Raw genomic sequence first — 16,947 nt, forward strand, 5'->3', positions numbered from 1 at the left:
TTATTTTAATAGTTTTGACCTGAATTCTCTTAATTTCATTCCTCATCCATTTCATTTCTTGCTTCATCCAATCCAATTCACCTTCCGAACCTCACGACACATTCTCTCTATCATTAAATTTTTCTAACTTTCTAACTCTCAACCCCCTCTTCTCACTTTCCCTCTCATTCATCTTTCTTTGTTTCCGTACTTTCGGTCCAACATACGTCCAACTTTCACTATCATTCTTCTCACTTTCACTCTTATTTATCTTTCTTTGTTTCCGTACTTTCGAACTAACATGCGTCCAACTTTCGCTATCATTCTTCTCACTTTTACTGTCATTCATCTTTCTTTATTGCAATATTTCCTCAGTTATGCCATTGCATTATTTTATGTATAACATCACATGGCTCTCACTTTTTCAAATCAATCCATTGTTCACATTGTACTTTGTAATTAACTATTGTCACCACTGATGATGGCCTGTAATATTCAGACTGAAATATATGGCCTTAAATAAATAGTATTACTTATCCCTTGTGTTTTTCATGTTAAAGAAACCTCTCGTGGCACAAGTATCTCATAAACAGTAATCAAAAAGTAGTATAGTGGTTCTGAATCTGCCAGATTTAAGGTGATCCGTGATATACCTCAGGGTTCAGTCTTGGACTATTGTTGTTCAATCTCTATATTAATGACATTAGGAAGGATTTAACAGGAGATGTTTAATTGTTTTTTGATGATGCAAAGATAGGCAAGGGATGCCACTGATATCCAGTACTTAACAGAATGATTTGAATAGGCTGGAAATATGGACAAATAGCATCAGGTTAATGTTACTAAGTGTAAAGTTATGCACTTTGGTGTGATGGGATTTCCAACCGCATGTTACATTAGCAGGATTATGCTACACGAAACTGACAAGACTAAGGATCTTGGTGTAATGGTGGATAGGAATTTGAAGTGCAATGGTCACATAGCCAATACTGCAAATTCAACTCAGAGGATAATTGTGATGTTGAAGCAAACCTTTACATGTAAGTATAAGAAAGTTATTTTGCTTCTTTACGAAGCAATAAGGCCAAATCTGGACTATGTGCAGATTTGGTCTCCCAGGTTCCATGGGGATGAAGAATCTGTGGAAAGGATGGAAAGAAGAGTCACAAAGATTATATTGGAAACATGGAATTTAGATTATGATGACAGATTGTGAGTATGTGGACCACATGGTTAACATGAAAAAGAGGAGTGATATGATAGAGGTCTATAAATTTTGGAATTGGTGTTATAGGATATCATTTGATGGAAATTTTCATTATATAAAAGGTGAGGAGAGAAAATGGGGACATCCATGGAAGTTAAGTTTGTTCAAAGTTAAGAAAGGGGTAAGAGCTAGAATTTTCTCATAGAGCAGTGAGTGAGTAGAATAGTTTGTCTGTTGAAGTAGTGAGTGCATCTAATGTGAATGAGTTTAAGGGAAGGTATGACAGCTAGTTTTGGTGATGTATAGCCACTCTCAATTAGTCCTTGGCTCCCTGAAAGTCTCAGATAATATGAATACTAATATTAAATTTTCATAATCTCTCATGATGCTTTCATGTCATTCTCTGGTTGTTTATTATTATTATTATTATTATTACCCAAGACCCAATGGAGTCAAAGACTCATTTGGGAGGTCCTTTTATCATGCACACAGCTCATCATACCATGCTTTAAATGCACACAAGTTCTCTGCATACACCACACTCTTAGGCAAGGCATTCCAATCATTCACAACTCTGCATGAAAAAAATCCTGCTTCTCACTTCCCTACTCACACTGGCATACATTAATAAAAACTTATTTAATTAGGGTCATAATGCAGTGCAGAAATTACTGATTCCTCAACAATGGTTCTTATTTTGTCATTACAAACACCATAAATGATGTGAATGTGAGAATACTTTTCATTCCGAAAGTTAGCCTGCATGTTTTTAGTAAAAGAGCATAGTTAAAACATAGCCAACCCAATAAAACACAAAGCAAAATAGAAAAAACACCATTTACAAGCTCCAAGAACATTTGCACAAACAAGATTATGTAACTAGACTACAATATATACAGAGTCATACAGCACCATGGTTCTTAGCAAATGAATGATGAAACAATCACATCTCCAAGCCATCGAGATTCGGACCTATATGTGAACTTTTTTTTTTTTCCCTTATAATAACTCAAGGAATCAATCACACTGAAAATATGAAAAAGAAAAATATCATGATTTGTTTTGAATATTTTTGCTATTGGCATCCATTTGATCCATTTGTTCATGCTAATGTAATGATCAATTAATCAGATATAAATGGAACATCAGTTAATCATATATCAAAAGCAGTCTTTAAATAACTGAAATAAATTTTATGTTTCATTAATAAAAAAAAACCTTAAATAAATATTGATCTTATTAATAGGTAGTAAATGCATAATGCAGGATATGATGATTACTAGAAGAGCAGAAACTAGTTATGACTATCCTTCTCATCTCTATCATTATCCACCACATTCTTCATCAGTGCCAGGTAAATTGTTTTTAACATTATTAATCAGTATTAAACAAAACACATTTTGCCTAAAAAATGAAATGCCAAATGACAAAAACCTAAAAATTACTGATAAAAATGTAAACACTAATAATGGCATTAAAAATCTATTAGCAGATAAATATTTGAACTGTATTTCCATCTACTTTACTTTACTTATCTAAATGTTTTCTAAATGATCTAAATCAGAACAAGAGTTTTAGATCTGATCATATCGTCAGAGAACGTAATTGTGAGTGGAGTTCACACTTTCCTCTGGTTGGCTAGAGTGATCATGAAGTGATCACCTGGGTTGTGGCTAGCCATATGTGGACTGCTGTGAGGATCGTCTATAGCTCCAAGCTTAGACGACAGCTTGGAGCTATAGCATGGAATGAGGAGTTGAGTGGTAAAGAAATAAATGCTGCTTGGGAACTGACAAAGAAATACATAACAGCATCAATGTGTGAATATATTCAGAAGGCCAAAAGGCTGAATGAGGGCTTAAGCATGAAATCTGGAAGAAGGTACTTTGAAGGCAGTACAAGAGGAATAATGGTAATAATCAGTTCATGAAGAGTATAAAGAACAACCAGGAGAGCAATTCAGTTAGTAAGGAAAACAAAAGTATAGTATGAGTAGAAATTGGCAAATCAGACAAAGAAAAACCTAGTGAGTTTTTTAGATATATGGCAAATAGAAGGAAGAATGATCGTGGTAAGATGATATTAATGGATGAAATTGGTAGAATGATAACTGCTATAGGAGACATTGTTGAGGTATTCAGTGATCAGTTTATAAGGGTGTTTCATCCTGATCAGGGTGGAATCAAGAGGAACTTAAGTGTAGAGGACATAGGAGAGGATGGCTTAATTATGAGTGAGCAGGAGTTATTTCAGGAAGTAAATAACCTTGATGTCAATACGGTGATTGGATTTGATGACATATCACTATGCATCTTAAGGGAATGTTCCAGGGAATTGGCAGTAGTGTAATATCTCACATGACATATAACTATGTAACTTATCATGCTTCCTTCTACATGTTTTTTAAGGGGGAACGTACTTAGAGAAATGTTATTTTGTCTATAATAATCTTGTAATTGTAATAATTTAACCATGAGCCTTTGTTAAAATAATGTGGTGTATAACATCGTTATGAACACTGTTTGTCCATGTATGGTAATTTCAAAAGATGTGCAAAGTATGACATCATCATGGTTGAAGGTCAATACATGACCATATATGGAAGTTTCAAGAACACACACGTGTACAATGGAAGTCTGGGTCTCTATAAGGCGAGACGTCGAGAAAGACTTTATCTGAGGTCTCGGTGTCTTCTACCTGGGCTCGCTGACACGTGAGGTCTGTTGTTGTTGGTAATCAAGAGAGAAGTATCATAGGTCTGACAGTTCTCAGTCTCCTACCTTGGTTTTGCGCTGCGAGAAGTACTGTGTCGATTGTCGGAAAGAGCCGCACATTGCTGACATGCAAGGTCTGTTGTTGGTAATCAAGAGAGAGATGCATCATAGGTCTGACAGTTCTCAGTCTCCTACCTTGGTCTGCCACTGTAAGAAGTACTGTGTCGATTGTCGGAAAGAGCCGCACATTGCCACCATATTAAGGGTCCAAAAGGGCATATAGTAATCAAGAACTCAGACAAAGAAGAAATTTGGTGGAAAATCAAGGAGGAGCCAGCAGAAGGAAAAAAAGGACAATAAAGAGCACTTATGTATGAACAAAAAGTCGTGTAAAAGGCAGTGTTATTTTGTCTGTAGTAATCTTGTAATTGTAATACCGTTGGAAAGGCTTATGTGTTCGTTGTACATGTTGATTGGATTTTAACAGTATAGATGCAAACACAGATTGATAAGAAAATAACTATTTATTGACTTAATTGCTAATATTTCGCTGGTAATCTATCCAACATCTTCAGAGCACACAAACAAAGGTTGTTACAGTAGCACGACAACCACAATCCGGTATAACAATGGGACTAGTATGAACAATTGTAGCATGCAACACAAAGACTAAAGTCCTAATTAGGCACCATCTAAGTTTAAAAAAAAAAAAAAAAAAGAGAGAAAGCAAGTATTAATTTGGTCTTAGGATGACTGTCTCCCAAATCTATGGTAGATTTATACAGTCATACTTGTTGAGGTTTGTAGTATGTTTCAAGGCTTCTATTGATTTCAGGAACAACCTCTCTGACTTGTAAAAGCTTTTGTACAGCACTTTTGTTTTTTTCCAATTGATTCTGTGTGCAGGGTATCCAAAGCATGGTCTGCTAGATCTGACTTGCCATAGCGAGAGTGACGGATATATTTTTTGTAGCAAATAGCAAACACATCATCAACATAACGTAGCTAGAGACTAGGTTTGAGAGTGGCTGTATTGATAGCTAGCTTTTCCGGATGTTCTATGTAGAAGTTGGCTAAGGGGGGATCCCATAAAAAAGGGAAACCGAAAATATACAAAAAATTACATGGGACAGCTATGGGATCTCCCCCCCCCCCCAGCTATATTGATAGCTAGCTTTTCCAGATGTTCTATGTTGGCTAAGGGGGGAGAAAGGGGAGATCCCATAAGAAAGGGAAACCGAACAATTAGATGGGACAGCTCTGGGATCCCCCCCACCAGCCAACTTCTACATAGAACATCTGGAAAAGCTAGCTATCAATACAGCCACTCTCAAACCCAGTCTCTGGCTATGCTATATTGATGATGTGTTTGCTATTTGGCCACATGGCCCAGACACATTGAATACATTTTTAGTGCATCTAAATAGCCAGCACCCTAAAATCCACTTTACAATGGAATAGAAGCCAATGACTGTCTGCACTTCCTGGACACACTAATCACACATCTTCCAGAAGGTTCCTTATTATTCTCGGTTTATAGAAAACCCACACATACAGGGAGATATTTACACAAACAATCGCACCATCACCCATCTCAACAATATGGTATTCTAAAAACACTAACCCAATAGAGCTAGAGCAATTTGTTCCAACGACACTGTTTTCACTACTGAACTTTCTCACCTACATCACATTTTCCTGACCAATGGCTATAATCCTCTTTAGACAGCTAAAATACTAAATGCTTCCCAGAAATCTTCTCCCCACTGTCTACCATAGAAGACGACAACAAAACTGTCATCATCCCATACATTAAAGGCACATCTGAAAAGATACCTAGAGTGCTTAACAAACACCAGCTATGCACCATATTTAAACCTTATGTGAAATTGGCAACTCTCATCCGTTCACCTAAGGACAGATTCTCTCCTTTATCACATCTGAGTCTATGAAGTGCCCTGTTCATTTCATCAAGCCTACTATGGACACCATCATTTTTTATTTTGGAATGTGGAAAGGCAGCAGGAGCAGATGATATTCGACCGGAAATGCTGAAGTATGGTGGTATAAAAGTCTTACGGTGGCTGCACTGCATAGTTCAGAAAGCCTGCACAGAGGGACGAATTCCCGATGATTGGGGTAGAGCTCTAATAGTGCCAATATATAAAATGGGAAATAAAACTGAATGTGAGAATTACACAGGTATTTCCCTACTGAGTGTTCCTGGCAAGATCTATGCAAGTATACTTGAGAAACGGTTGAGAAGAATTGTGGAAGAAAAGCTGGGTGAAGAACAAGCTGGATTCAGGCCAAATAGAGGCTGTCAGCATCAGATCTTCACTTTACGACAAATAGTCGAGAAAGCATGGGAATATAACAAAGATCTATATTGAAGTTTTGTAGATCTGGAAAAGGCATATGACAAGGTGCGAAGAGAGAAGCTATTCAATATGCTGCAGTTATATGGTGTCAATGGGGCATTATATCAAGCAATACTTAGTCTGTATTTGAATTGTAAGTCGGCAGTTAGAATTGAAGGATGTATAGGAAGATGGTTTAATGTTAAATCTGGTGTGAGACAAAGATGTACATTATCCCCTCTGATATTCATTATCTATATGGATCACATTATGAAGGAAAGTGGTATTAAACATGATATCAGAATTGGAGATGTTAATGTCAGCTCTTTGCTTTATGCAGACGATGTTATACTTCTGAATAAATCCGCTACACGTTTGCAAAATTCCCTGACTAAATTGAATAACTGTTGTAATAGATATGGTATGAAGGTCAGCATTAAAAAGACGAAGACAATGAAAATAGGTAGAATTGTTGAAAATGTCAACTGTGAATATATATATATATGTATATACTGAAAGTTCATCATCAGTTACCTGATATGTATCCTCAAGGATTTTTCAGGTTACTATGACAGCAGTACATGATTAAGTTTACATTATTATTAATGTCCTATCAACAATTGTCCTCTGTTATATCTGCTGCGCCATTGTTATATATTCTTCTTCTTCTTCTTCTTCGTCTTCTGTGTGGTGTCACTTTCTTGTAAATTTTCTATCTTAATTCCTTGTCGTACCAACTGAGCCTGAAATCTCTAACCTATCTCTCTTGGGCTGCTTCTGTACTATTCGGAATCTGACAAAATTTATTTATTTTAGCTGCGCCAGCCAGAGTCCTAGTACAGAAGAATTCTTGTACAAAGAAACCTTCCCAGAGTTTAAGTATTACCTAATCTTATTAAAGTATTAAGTGCCTATAGAAACTTCAACATTGCAGTCATGGCCTAAACTTTCTTTAATTTCCCCTTATTCACAGGTTCGAACTTTAGCGAGTGGTAATTTCATTCTCATGCTCAGACAGACTCAGACTTACATAGGAAAAACATGTTTATTAATTATCAAGATTACATACATTAAGTCCACACATCAAAGATATATCATATCAAAATTCTAATTTACTAGCTAAACAATAAGGAAAATTCTAATTATCAAAATACTCTAATCTTACATCTCTAGGTTAAATAAGTACACATTCATCATAAAACACTAATTCACATTCTAAATAAAACTTGCTAACAAAGATCAATTCACATTCAACTAAGTGTTGCATGCTCTCATGCTTTCAGACTACTAGATCAATATGATTAACACGTATATTCAAAGCTAATCAAGATCAATACTAAAAAACAAGTAAAGCAAGACAGTGGTAATCAAACAGGCAAGTTATTTATACACTCTCATGATTCATCTAAATCACAAACATGGTTCCCGATATCAATATTAAATTAGTGCTACTAACGACCCATACATATTAACTAGGGTTCAGACATTCTAAGAACGTAGACTACCAGTCCAATTCAATCAACTTAACACATGAAACTGTCTCTAAATTCTCACTATCTTCTTTTCTAATCTCTGTCCATTTTCTCACACTCATCACTGATAGATAATACATAAAATGAAGATTTTGTACGTTACCACCTTGTTAAATGATTTCTCGATCCTTCCGTCTGTCCTTTGTTATGGATTGTCCCTCTGTATGGTGATCTGCCGCCTCACGGAGTCACTTGCTCGTCCTGATTTTTTTTCTTTGTTTCCTCTGGGCTTACGAACTTTTCGCGATGCTGCTTTTAACATAAATTATCTTCAAAGGGAATCCTTTGCTGCCTTCTCATCGGTTAGAACCAGACCGATGGCTGAAACTCGAAACAACGTCGTCATCTCGTGCTCAACTTCTTTGATTTGCCCCACTCAGCAACTAGAAACACGTTGCCGCCATGCCATCTTACGGATATCAGCCATGCTGACCCGCCTCGGAACTACGAGCAATAAGCTCGCTGCCGCCCTGCTGTCTTATCAGATATCAGCCGTGTTGACCCGCCTCGGAACTATGAGCAATAAGCTCGCTGCTGCCCTGCCGTCTTATCAGATATCAGCCGTGCTGACCCGCTTCGGAACTACGAGCCAGTAATCCACGTGGGGGGCCACACGCGACTGGGGAACACTACTTGAACCAAAACCAGAAATGTAGAAGGAACTAAGAGAGCCCTCCAGCCCCCTGAGTTCATTTTTAAACTCTTCTATAGCACCCTCTTCCGTACTCTAAGCTTGTCTATGATGCCTTCCAATTGGCTGTTACCTCCTCGCTGAACGAGGATCGCTCTCTTCGGGGAATGCGAAATTCGAGCGCCTTCCACGAATGCGTACTCATCGTTCGTTACGTCATCTTTGGTGGTCACACAGCAACCTTTGTACTTTCGTTAGCACGACAATACGCGATTTTATACATGGCATAGTTTAATATTGGTGCTTTTGAAAGTTTAAGATTTCCATCTATTTTAGACGATACTTTAAACATAGTACAATCTAATACTTATTTCCTTCTTCAATTTCATTTTAATTTAGGATTCAATTTCTTCCTTTATATTTTAATTTCCTTCTTAAGCAAAGTTAACATCTGCATTTTTACATATTATGTCTGTTTTGACAAAAATACAAGTTTGCTTTTGCTTGATATGGTTGTTCTTGTTAAATCTTGAATGGAGCAGTTCTATTCTTGATAGAACCATCATTCACAACCTAACACCTCCCAATTAATCTGTTACTTGTCAGCACTCCAATATCTAACATTTCATGCTTCTAAGGCACTTCTGACTGAATCAATCCACCTAGATCTTGTTGTTCCTCTTGGTCTCTTTTTGCCATCTTAGCATCAACACCTCTTTTGCTAACCTTTCCTCACCCATTCTATTTAAGTGACCATACCACCTTAGATTGGCTCTGCTGATACATTCTTGAGTGCTAACAATGTCAGGTTCCTTCTTAACGTCTTCATTTTTAACATGATTGTGCCATTGATGCCATCAGTTCACTCCCCAAATTTTTCTCAGAACCCTGACATCTGTGGTCTCTAGTGTTTGATCAAGTGCATTATTTCCAGTGCAACTCTTAGATCCAAAACTTAAAACTGGTTTGAACACTGTCTTGTATACTGCTAGTTTGGTGTTTTGGCTAATTTCTTTCTTATTCCATATAAATTTATTCAACTGGCTCCTCAACATACTAGCTTTGCTTATTCTTGTTTCAAACCTCTGCTATAAACTGCCTCATTGTTGCAGTACTACAAGTGCTGAGTTCTCACAGGTATTCATTTTTTCCTTTTAATTATTCTCTTTTGTGTATAGAAAGCTGAATGTTATTTAAAAGTGATAGCATTTATTTATTTACTTGTAATTAACAAATACGAATTAGAAGAGCCATGTTCTGTTTGTGAAGCATATCTGTTATGGAACGTTTGAAAGTCATTCAGTGGGTGCCACTACTCTTTAAACTCAGGATCCTCTCATCAGGATCCTTAGTTTCGGTATAATATCATTTGTTTGTGGTATAATATCAGAAAGCTTTTCAACCTTTCTACCAGACATTCCATCCCTAAGGAGCACTAAAGTATCTGCAACTTTAATATTCATTCATATATATACATATATATATATATATATATATATACAGGGTGTTCGGGATAAATTTGACATATTTATAATTAATTATATTTTTCCGTAAGTTACATGTATTAACACACACTTCTCTTCATTTAAAAGTTTGGACCCTTCTTCATTCATATACAAGATGTCAGAAAGGATGGATAGCTGGAACCCACCTGAATCATGGAAGAGAATAACTTGTATCATGATGATTCGTGCCCGCCATCAAAATAAGGATATTACGACTGCTGCCCAATGCTCCCTGAATACAGTAAAAACAATCAGGCATGAACTAGAGACTTGCAATGGTGACTACGAGGATGTAGCAAGAAGAAAGATCCCTAGCCGATCTGATTGCGTTCGTACAGCAGAATTCCTCGCAAATCTGCAGGAACAGGTGTTGAAGAACCCTGGCATTGGAATTCGGGCTTTTTCGTGGAGTTGCTAACTGTAGTCAAGCCCTGGATAACAAGGGTAGCCAATGGTAGGCCGTATGTATGGCAGCAGGATTCGGCCCCTTGCCACACCTCTGGGAAAAGTCAAAAATGGTTGTCTGAAAATTTCTACGACTTCACCAGTCCAAATGTTTGGCCTCCAAACTCCCCAGACCTTAACCCCATGGATTATTTTGTATGGGGCGCAGTTGAAAAAGACACCAATCGCACTTCCAGTAATACAAAAGCCCAGTTAATGGATAAAATTAAAACAGTTTTTGCGGCCCTTCCCAGGGAGACTGTAGCATCAGCTTGTTCGAGGTTCCGAAGCAGAATTGAAGCTGTGATCGATGCTAATGGTGGTTATTTTGAGTAAATCTTGTTGATAGTATTGTAATTAACTCTGCCTGTAATGTTTTTTTGTCAATTCATTAAATTTAATAGATACAAAGAAGATTTTCTTTTTCCTTACGAAACTGTCAAATTTATCCCGAACACCCTGTATATATATATATATATATATATATATATATGTAGAAAGTATTTTACCTTGAGTATAATTACATGTGTACAACAGTAAAAATTACTTCATTATATGGATATTTTGGCTTGCATATCATATGACATTATCATTGTGAGCAGAGAACAACAGTAAGAATATGAATAAAAGAAACATTAGAGTTCAGGTTTTACATTGAAATCCCTCTATATATAGTCCATTGTAACACTTGCACTTCACTGTTGTTGTTTTTTTTATTCAAATTCGTTATTGTTGTTCTCTCTGGCTCTGATGTCTTGTAATACGTATGATGAAATATTTGTATAGTAAATTAATTGCTATCGTGGTGCATTGTGATTCTATAATTATGGATACTCCGCAGGTCTCATTATACAAGAAAAGCTCTTAATGAATGGTTTCCTCTATTTAAGGGAGACATACTAGCATGATGTTGGCTCATTATCTTAGTGCATTCCTTAATTACTGTAATTGCTTGTTGACTCTGATGACCAGAATTGGAAGCCAAATGGTCAGTTTGCTCCTTAGTATGCTGGTGATTGATCCTTATGATATTTTATAGTCAGTGTCTAGATACAAGTTTACTGTGCTGGAAATTGATATTGACACTCTTATAAATAACACTACCCAGTCCTAACTTCACTATATTGTTCATGTAAAAGTTAAACAATAGTGGTTGTAGTACTTAGCCTTGTGAAATCCACTTGTAACTTTTCTTCTCTCTGCTACTGCTCCTCATGCACAACTGTTTAATGTCAGGCAGTTGCTTGCCAGTCCAATCCACTTGCCTGATAGCTAAATCATTATATTCCAACTTAAATATCAGTTTGTTATGTGGCATCCTTAAGTGCTTATTGCAGATTCAAAAATCCATTCTGATCACCATAAATTTTACTATTACTATTATTACGGGCAACTCCAGGGAGTCATTAGACTCATCGAGGGAGGCCCCAAATCATATTCATCACAACTATCTGACATTCATACAGTATCTATCATACCTCGCCTTAAACTCATTCACTGTCACAGCATCCACTACAGACTCAGGGAGCGCATTCCACTCATTCACTACTCTAAAAGTAAAGAACCCAGCTCTAACACCTTTACTAACCACACTTTTGCCCAGTTTCCATGGATGTCCCCTAGTCCTCCCACAACCAGCCCTGTTCTCAAAAATATCTTCTGAATTAATTTTATAGAAACCCTTCAGTAATTTGAATGTCTCAATCATATCTCCCCTCCTCTGCCTATCAACCAATTTTTGCAACCCACAAATCCTCAACCCGTTCTCATACGGTTCATTCCACAGACCTGCTATCATCTTGGTCACTCGCCTCTGGATCCTCTCCACATCCTCCCCATCAAGAAGAAACCTAGGTGACCAAATCTGAGCACAGTAGTCTAGATGGGGTCTTATCAAGGCTCGATAGAGAGGAACAATAACCTGCTTATCTCTGCTTGTCAACGTATTCTTCAGCAACCAAGTGATTTGATGAGCTGTTTTGGTCACTTTTGCAATGTGTCCCCTAAATTTCAATTCCCTATCCACCAACACTCCTAAATCTCGTGCCTCATCAATTTCCTGGAGCAGGGTTCCACCAATGCAGTAAACTGCCTCCAATCTTTTCACCCCAAAATGCATAACCTTACATTTTGCCACATTAAACTGACATCCATTCTCGTTAGCCCAGACCTCCAATCTATCCAAATCATCCTGCAAAATTTTGACGTCATCTGCATTCACTATTGCCCTACCCAACTTCGCATCATCCGCAAACAAATGAACTGTTCCTCTCAGATCATTTCCTATATCATTTATGAACAAATTAAACAGCATTGGTCCAAGAACAGATCCTTGTGGCACACCACTAGTCACAGGCCGTCTTGTGGACTCTACTCCCGAGTAAACCACTCTCTGATATCTCTCCATCAACCACCCTCCTATCCATCTCACCAACCCTATGTCCATTCCCATATGCTGCAATTTACTGATTAGAATTCCATGTGGAATCCTGTCAAAGGCCTTGGCAAGGTCCAGTAGAATCACCGTAAACCCATTACCCTTATCCAGTTCAGCCGTCACTGTGTTATAATACGTGAGCAAGTTACTGAGGCATGACCTACCCTTCACAAAACCATGCTGTCCCCGATACAGTATCCCATTTTCTTCAATCCAATCTTGTATTTTCCTTTTGACTATTTTCTCTAAGACCTTTACAATGATTCCTGATATGCTAATCGGTCGGTAATTTACAACAGCAGTCTTGGAACCACCTTTATGCAGTGGAACTATTTTCCCCTCTTTCCACCCGCTCGGGACTAACCCAGACCCGAGACTCAAATTAAACAAAATGGTCAAGGGTACTGACAATTCTTTAGCTGCTTCTCGTACAACACGAGCTGGTATACCATCCAATCCCACAGATGTATTGACATTGAAGTTATGCAATAGACTACTCACCTCCACTTCATTAACCACAATTCCCGTATAATCTACTGGTTTATTCGTTTCTGCAATGTCACCACCTTGATGATATACTTTTGCAAAGTGCTCACTCAGTAACTCAACTATCTCAACTGATTCAGTTACCTCCCTACCATCGGCATTCTTTAAAATCAATCTGCCATGTACATTTTTCCTTTTACTTGCTACATATCTAAAAAACTGTTTAGATTCTCTTTAGCCTGCATGGCCAATGTTCTTTCGTAATCCTTTTTTGCTTTTCTTACCACACTCGTCACCCTTCTAAATAATGTTACCCTTGTCTGCTCATATACATGAGCTAATTTCTCCAAAATCTTAACAACCTCAGAAAAAATGCAAACACTGATCCATAGTACGATGCTTCCATTTTACCACTGTCCTTTTGCACTGTCATTAATTACCCTCCTTCCACATTTGCCTCTGGACCACTAATGGGCAGCAATGCACAATATGTGGCCTCTCTGTCAAGTCAACCCAGCCTTAATGTGGCATGGCCTTTTTCCACCAAAAAAGGCATCATTGAAACCATTGAGTATTTCCACTACAAAGGGATACCTTCCTGGTTGGAGAAAATGCTAACTAGACAATAGATGGCAGATGTTCTTCATCGCCCGGCAAAATACCACTCTCTGGCTTATTGGAGGTCTGAAGAAGCAATGAAGGAGGTCTGAAAAAGCAGGGATTCTGGTTTCTCTTCCCCCTCTTTTCTCCGTGCAGTGAGTGATACTCTTCAAGGTCATGACAAGCATACTTAGAAACCCATAACCTCCTTCATTTCGAGGACACTTCAGTTAAAATGGTAGTGCTGCAGGCCTGCTGCCAGTTAGTCCCGAACCTGTCAGTAACAACTCAGGAGGTTTCCTGATCAACTGCTGCATAATCCTGCTGCCACATACTCTGCAAGGTCATGCCTGGAGAGGAAGTCCAAGTAGTAATATCTGGGGATCATTGTTGAGGCCATGTCATGGAGACTGGTTTTTCTCTGTATAGATGTTATGTCCAGGAGTCTGTCTTTTCTCACTGCATGCCCTATATCCTTCTGTCTAATCAAACTTAAAATAACAATGACTGCAAAAATAGAAAATCTCCCTTATAAACTTCCCATCACAGCCAATTACAACATACAAACTGCCAGAAGAATCTCTTCACTAAAAATTCACTTTTTACAGAGAGTCATTCTGATGACCTTCTTTCTTAACTGTCCAAATACTTTGGATCTTTTGTGACCAGTTCTCCTTTCATATACACTGTAGAGGTCACCTCTCCTCTCAGCATTTCAAACCACAATCTTGTACAAATCTCTCACAGAATTCCCCTCCTCTAGCCACTCCCAACCTCTGGCACTACAAAGGAGCCAGTTGGGATGACTTCCAGGATTTCTACTCATTTCTTTGGTCTGACTATTGCATCCACTCACCTGACCCTAACACCTGCTGTGAATAAATCAGAGAAATTATTCTTGCTAGTATGAAAGTATTCATCCACCATTTAACCCATAATCCTCATCCACTTTCCAAGATTTGGTTCACTTAAAAATGTATCAAAGCAGTCAAAGAAAAAAATCAATTTATTGCATGTGACTTGCATCAAGAATTCCAGTTTCATATGCTGCCTATACCAAAACACAACTTATACAAATCAGTCATCAGTAGCTCCAAATCAGATTACATAAAGACCAGCAGAAAACTTGCCTCCTGCCCAAATGGCCGTGATTTCTAGTCTCTTGCTAAGGCCATTGGATGCAACTTCTGCTCTCCTGCACTTCCCTCTCTCATCCACACCACTGTTAATCCACCCAAAGATAAAACTGACCTCCTGGCATCACTCTTTTCCTCAAACTCCTCTATAGATGACCAAGAGAAATAATCTACTACCATACCAGAATCCAAGCACCATATGCCTCCTATAGTTTTTTTTTACAAAAATATCAGAAAACTACCTAATAAATTTAATACTAAGAAGCCTTCTGGTCCTGATGGCATCTCTCCAATTGTTCTCAAATACTGTGCTCCAGAGCTAACATCCATCCTGCATTGTCTCTATAATTTATTATACATATCTGGTACTTATCCCACTGCATGGAAGCAATCTTATATCCATTCTATTCCAAAAACGGTGATAGAGTTTACTGTCACACTACCAACCAATTGCCATCACCTCTTCCTCTTCAAAATAATGGGGAAAGTTATCAATAACCAACTCCTCCACTACCTAGACGTCTACAAATTAATCAGCAATCACCAGTATGGATTATGCTATTGAAGGTCCACAGCTGACCTTGTAACTTACATCACCCACCACTGGGCACATGCTGAAGAAAGGTTCAGAGAAGCTTCTATTGTCACCCTTGACATTTCAATGCTTTCGACTGTGTGTGTCTGTGGTATTAAGGATTACTAAACAAATTGCGGTCCTTCATTCTTTGCCTGTGTAATTGGATAACCAGCTTTCTCTCTGGTTTCTCTGGATTCTCTGTGAGTCATGGTAGAGGAGTCCCTCTTTTCAAGCTTCACCACCAATGCTGGTGCTTGAAGACTCTGTCCTGTCACCTACCTCTCTTTCTCCTGTACATAAATGACTTACTCACAATAGCCACTAATTCTATCCACAACTTTGCAGATAAAAGTACTCTCCACTCATTCTAACCACTTGACAGAACAATGCAGTGCTCTGACATCACAGGCTACAAGATCATCTACAATTAGGGCCTTAAACATTGATCTTCGACTATCCTTCAATGGGACAGCCTTCTCATGTTCAATGCCACTAAAACGCATTCTTGCCTTTTCTCATGCAAAAGAGATCCCAGCTTAAATACTCTTATCCTTAGTAATACACAAATCACCAGACAAGATCAGATCTTGCTTGCACTAAGGTTAACCTCCAGTCTTTCCTGACATTAAATATATCACATCAGTAGTCTTCTCAGGATCCAAGAAACTTGACATTCTCTTTTGTTCAAGAGCCTATTTCACACCCAGCTAACTCTTAACTATGTATAAATCCCAAATCCACCCATGTTTAGAATACATATTTGGAGTGGTACACCTACAACTTTCTTTAAAATTGATGCCATTCAGAAATGAGCAGTTAGACTCATAGATGTTCCCTCTCTTACAGATTCACTTCAACCTCTATCTCACAGGTGCAGTGTTTCAGCACTGTGTCTCTTCTACTGTTACTTCCATGATCACTGCTCCAGTGAATTGGTAACCATCATTCCTCCACTTTCTGTTGCATCTGTTAATACAAGAGTAGCAGCTGCTCAGCATTCATTTACTGTGCAACTGCAAACACATTGAATTTGCTTTTCCTCTTCCTTTTTATTCCATCTCCCTCTGTTCTCTGGAACAGCCTTCCTCTTATTCCCATACAACTATGACTTGCAACTCAAAAAAAAAAAAAAACAACATCGATAAACTTCCATTTTAGCCCTCAAACACAGCCCACACACAGCACTAATGTGCTTATAGGTCCTTCGGCCTCTTGTGTATGGGCTCAATTAAAAAAAAAACTGCTTATGGACTTTTCCCAGTTGCAAGACATTGAAGAAACAACTAGGTTGAAGCAGTGTCATTTACTTAGCATGCTCCCTTAAAACGTGATGAAATTT

General features: G+C 38.0%; 1 protein-coding gene across 5 annotated transcripts in view; it reads left to right on the forward strand.

Annotated features, from left to right (window-relative positions):
• The window catches only part of Bili (FERM domain-containing protein 8 Bili), a 360,304-nt gene that overhangs the window by 19,619 nt on the left and 323,738 nt on the right, over window positions 1-16,947 (forward strand). For all 5 annotated transcript variants that reach the window (XR_016548904.1, XM_090398633.1, XM_090398635.1 and 2 more), the window contains one exon: window positions 2,433-2,540. Coding sequence is in view for 4 of the 5 variants with exons in the window: in XM_090398631.1 (XP_090254757.1) it covers window positions 2,433-2,540 (108 nt within the window). In the remaining variant the exon portion in view is untranslated. The remainder of the gene's footprint in view (window positions 1-2,432; window positions 2,541-16,947) is intronic.

The sequence above is a fragment of the Typopeltis vanoorti genome, chromosome 10 (genome assembly GCF_054136105.1).
Source record: "Typopeltis vanoorti isolate ZY-2024b chromosome 10, IOZ_Tvanoo_1.0, whole genome shotgun sequence".
Classification (NCBI taxonomy): domain Eukaryota; kingdom Metazoa; phylum Arthropoda; class Arachnida; order Uropygi; family Thelyphonidae; genus Typopeltis; species Typopeltis vanoorti.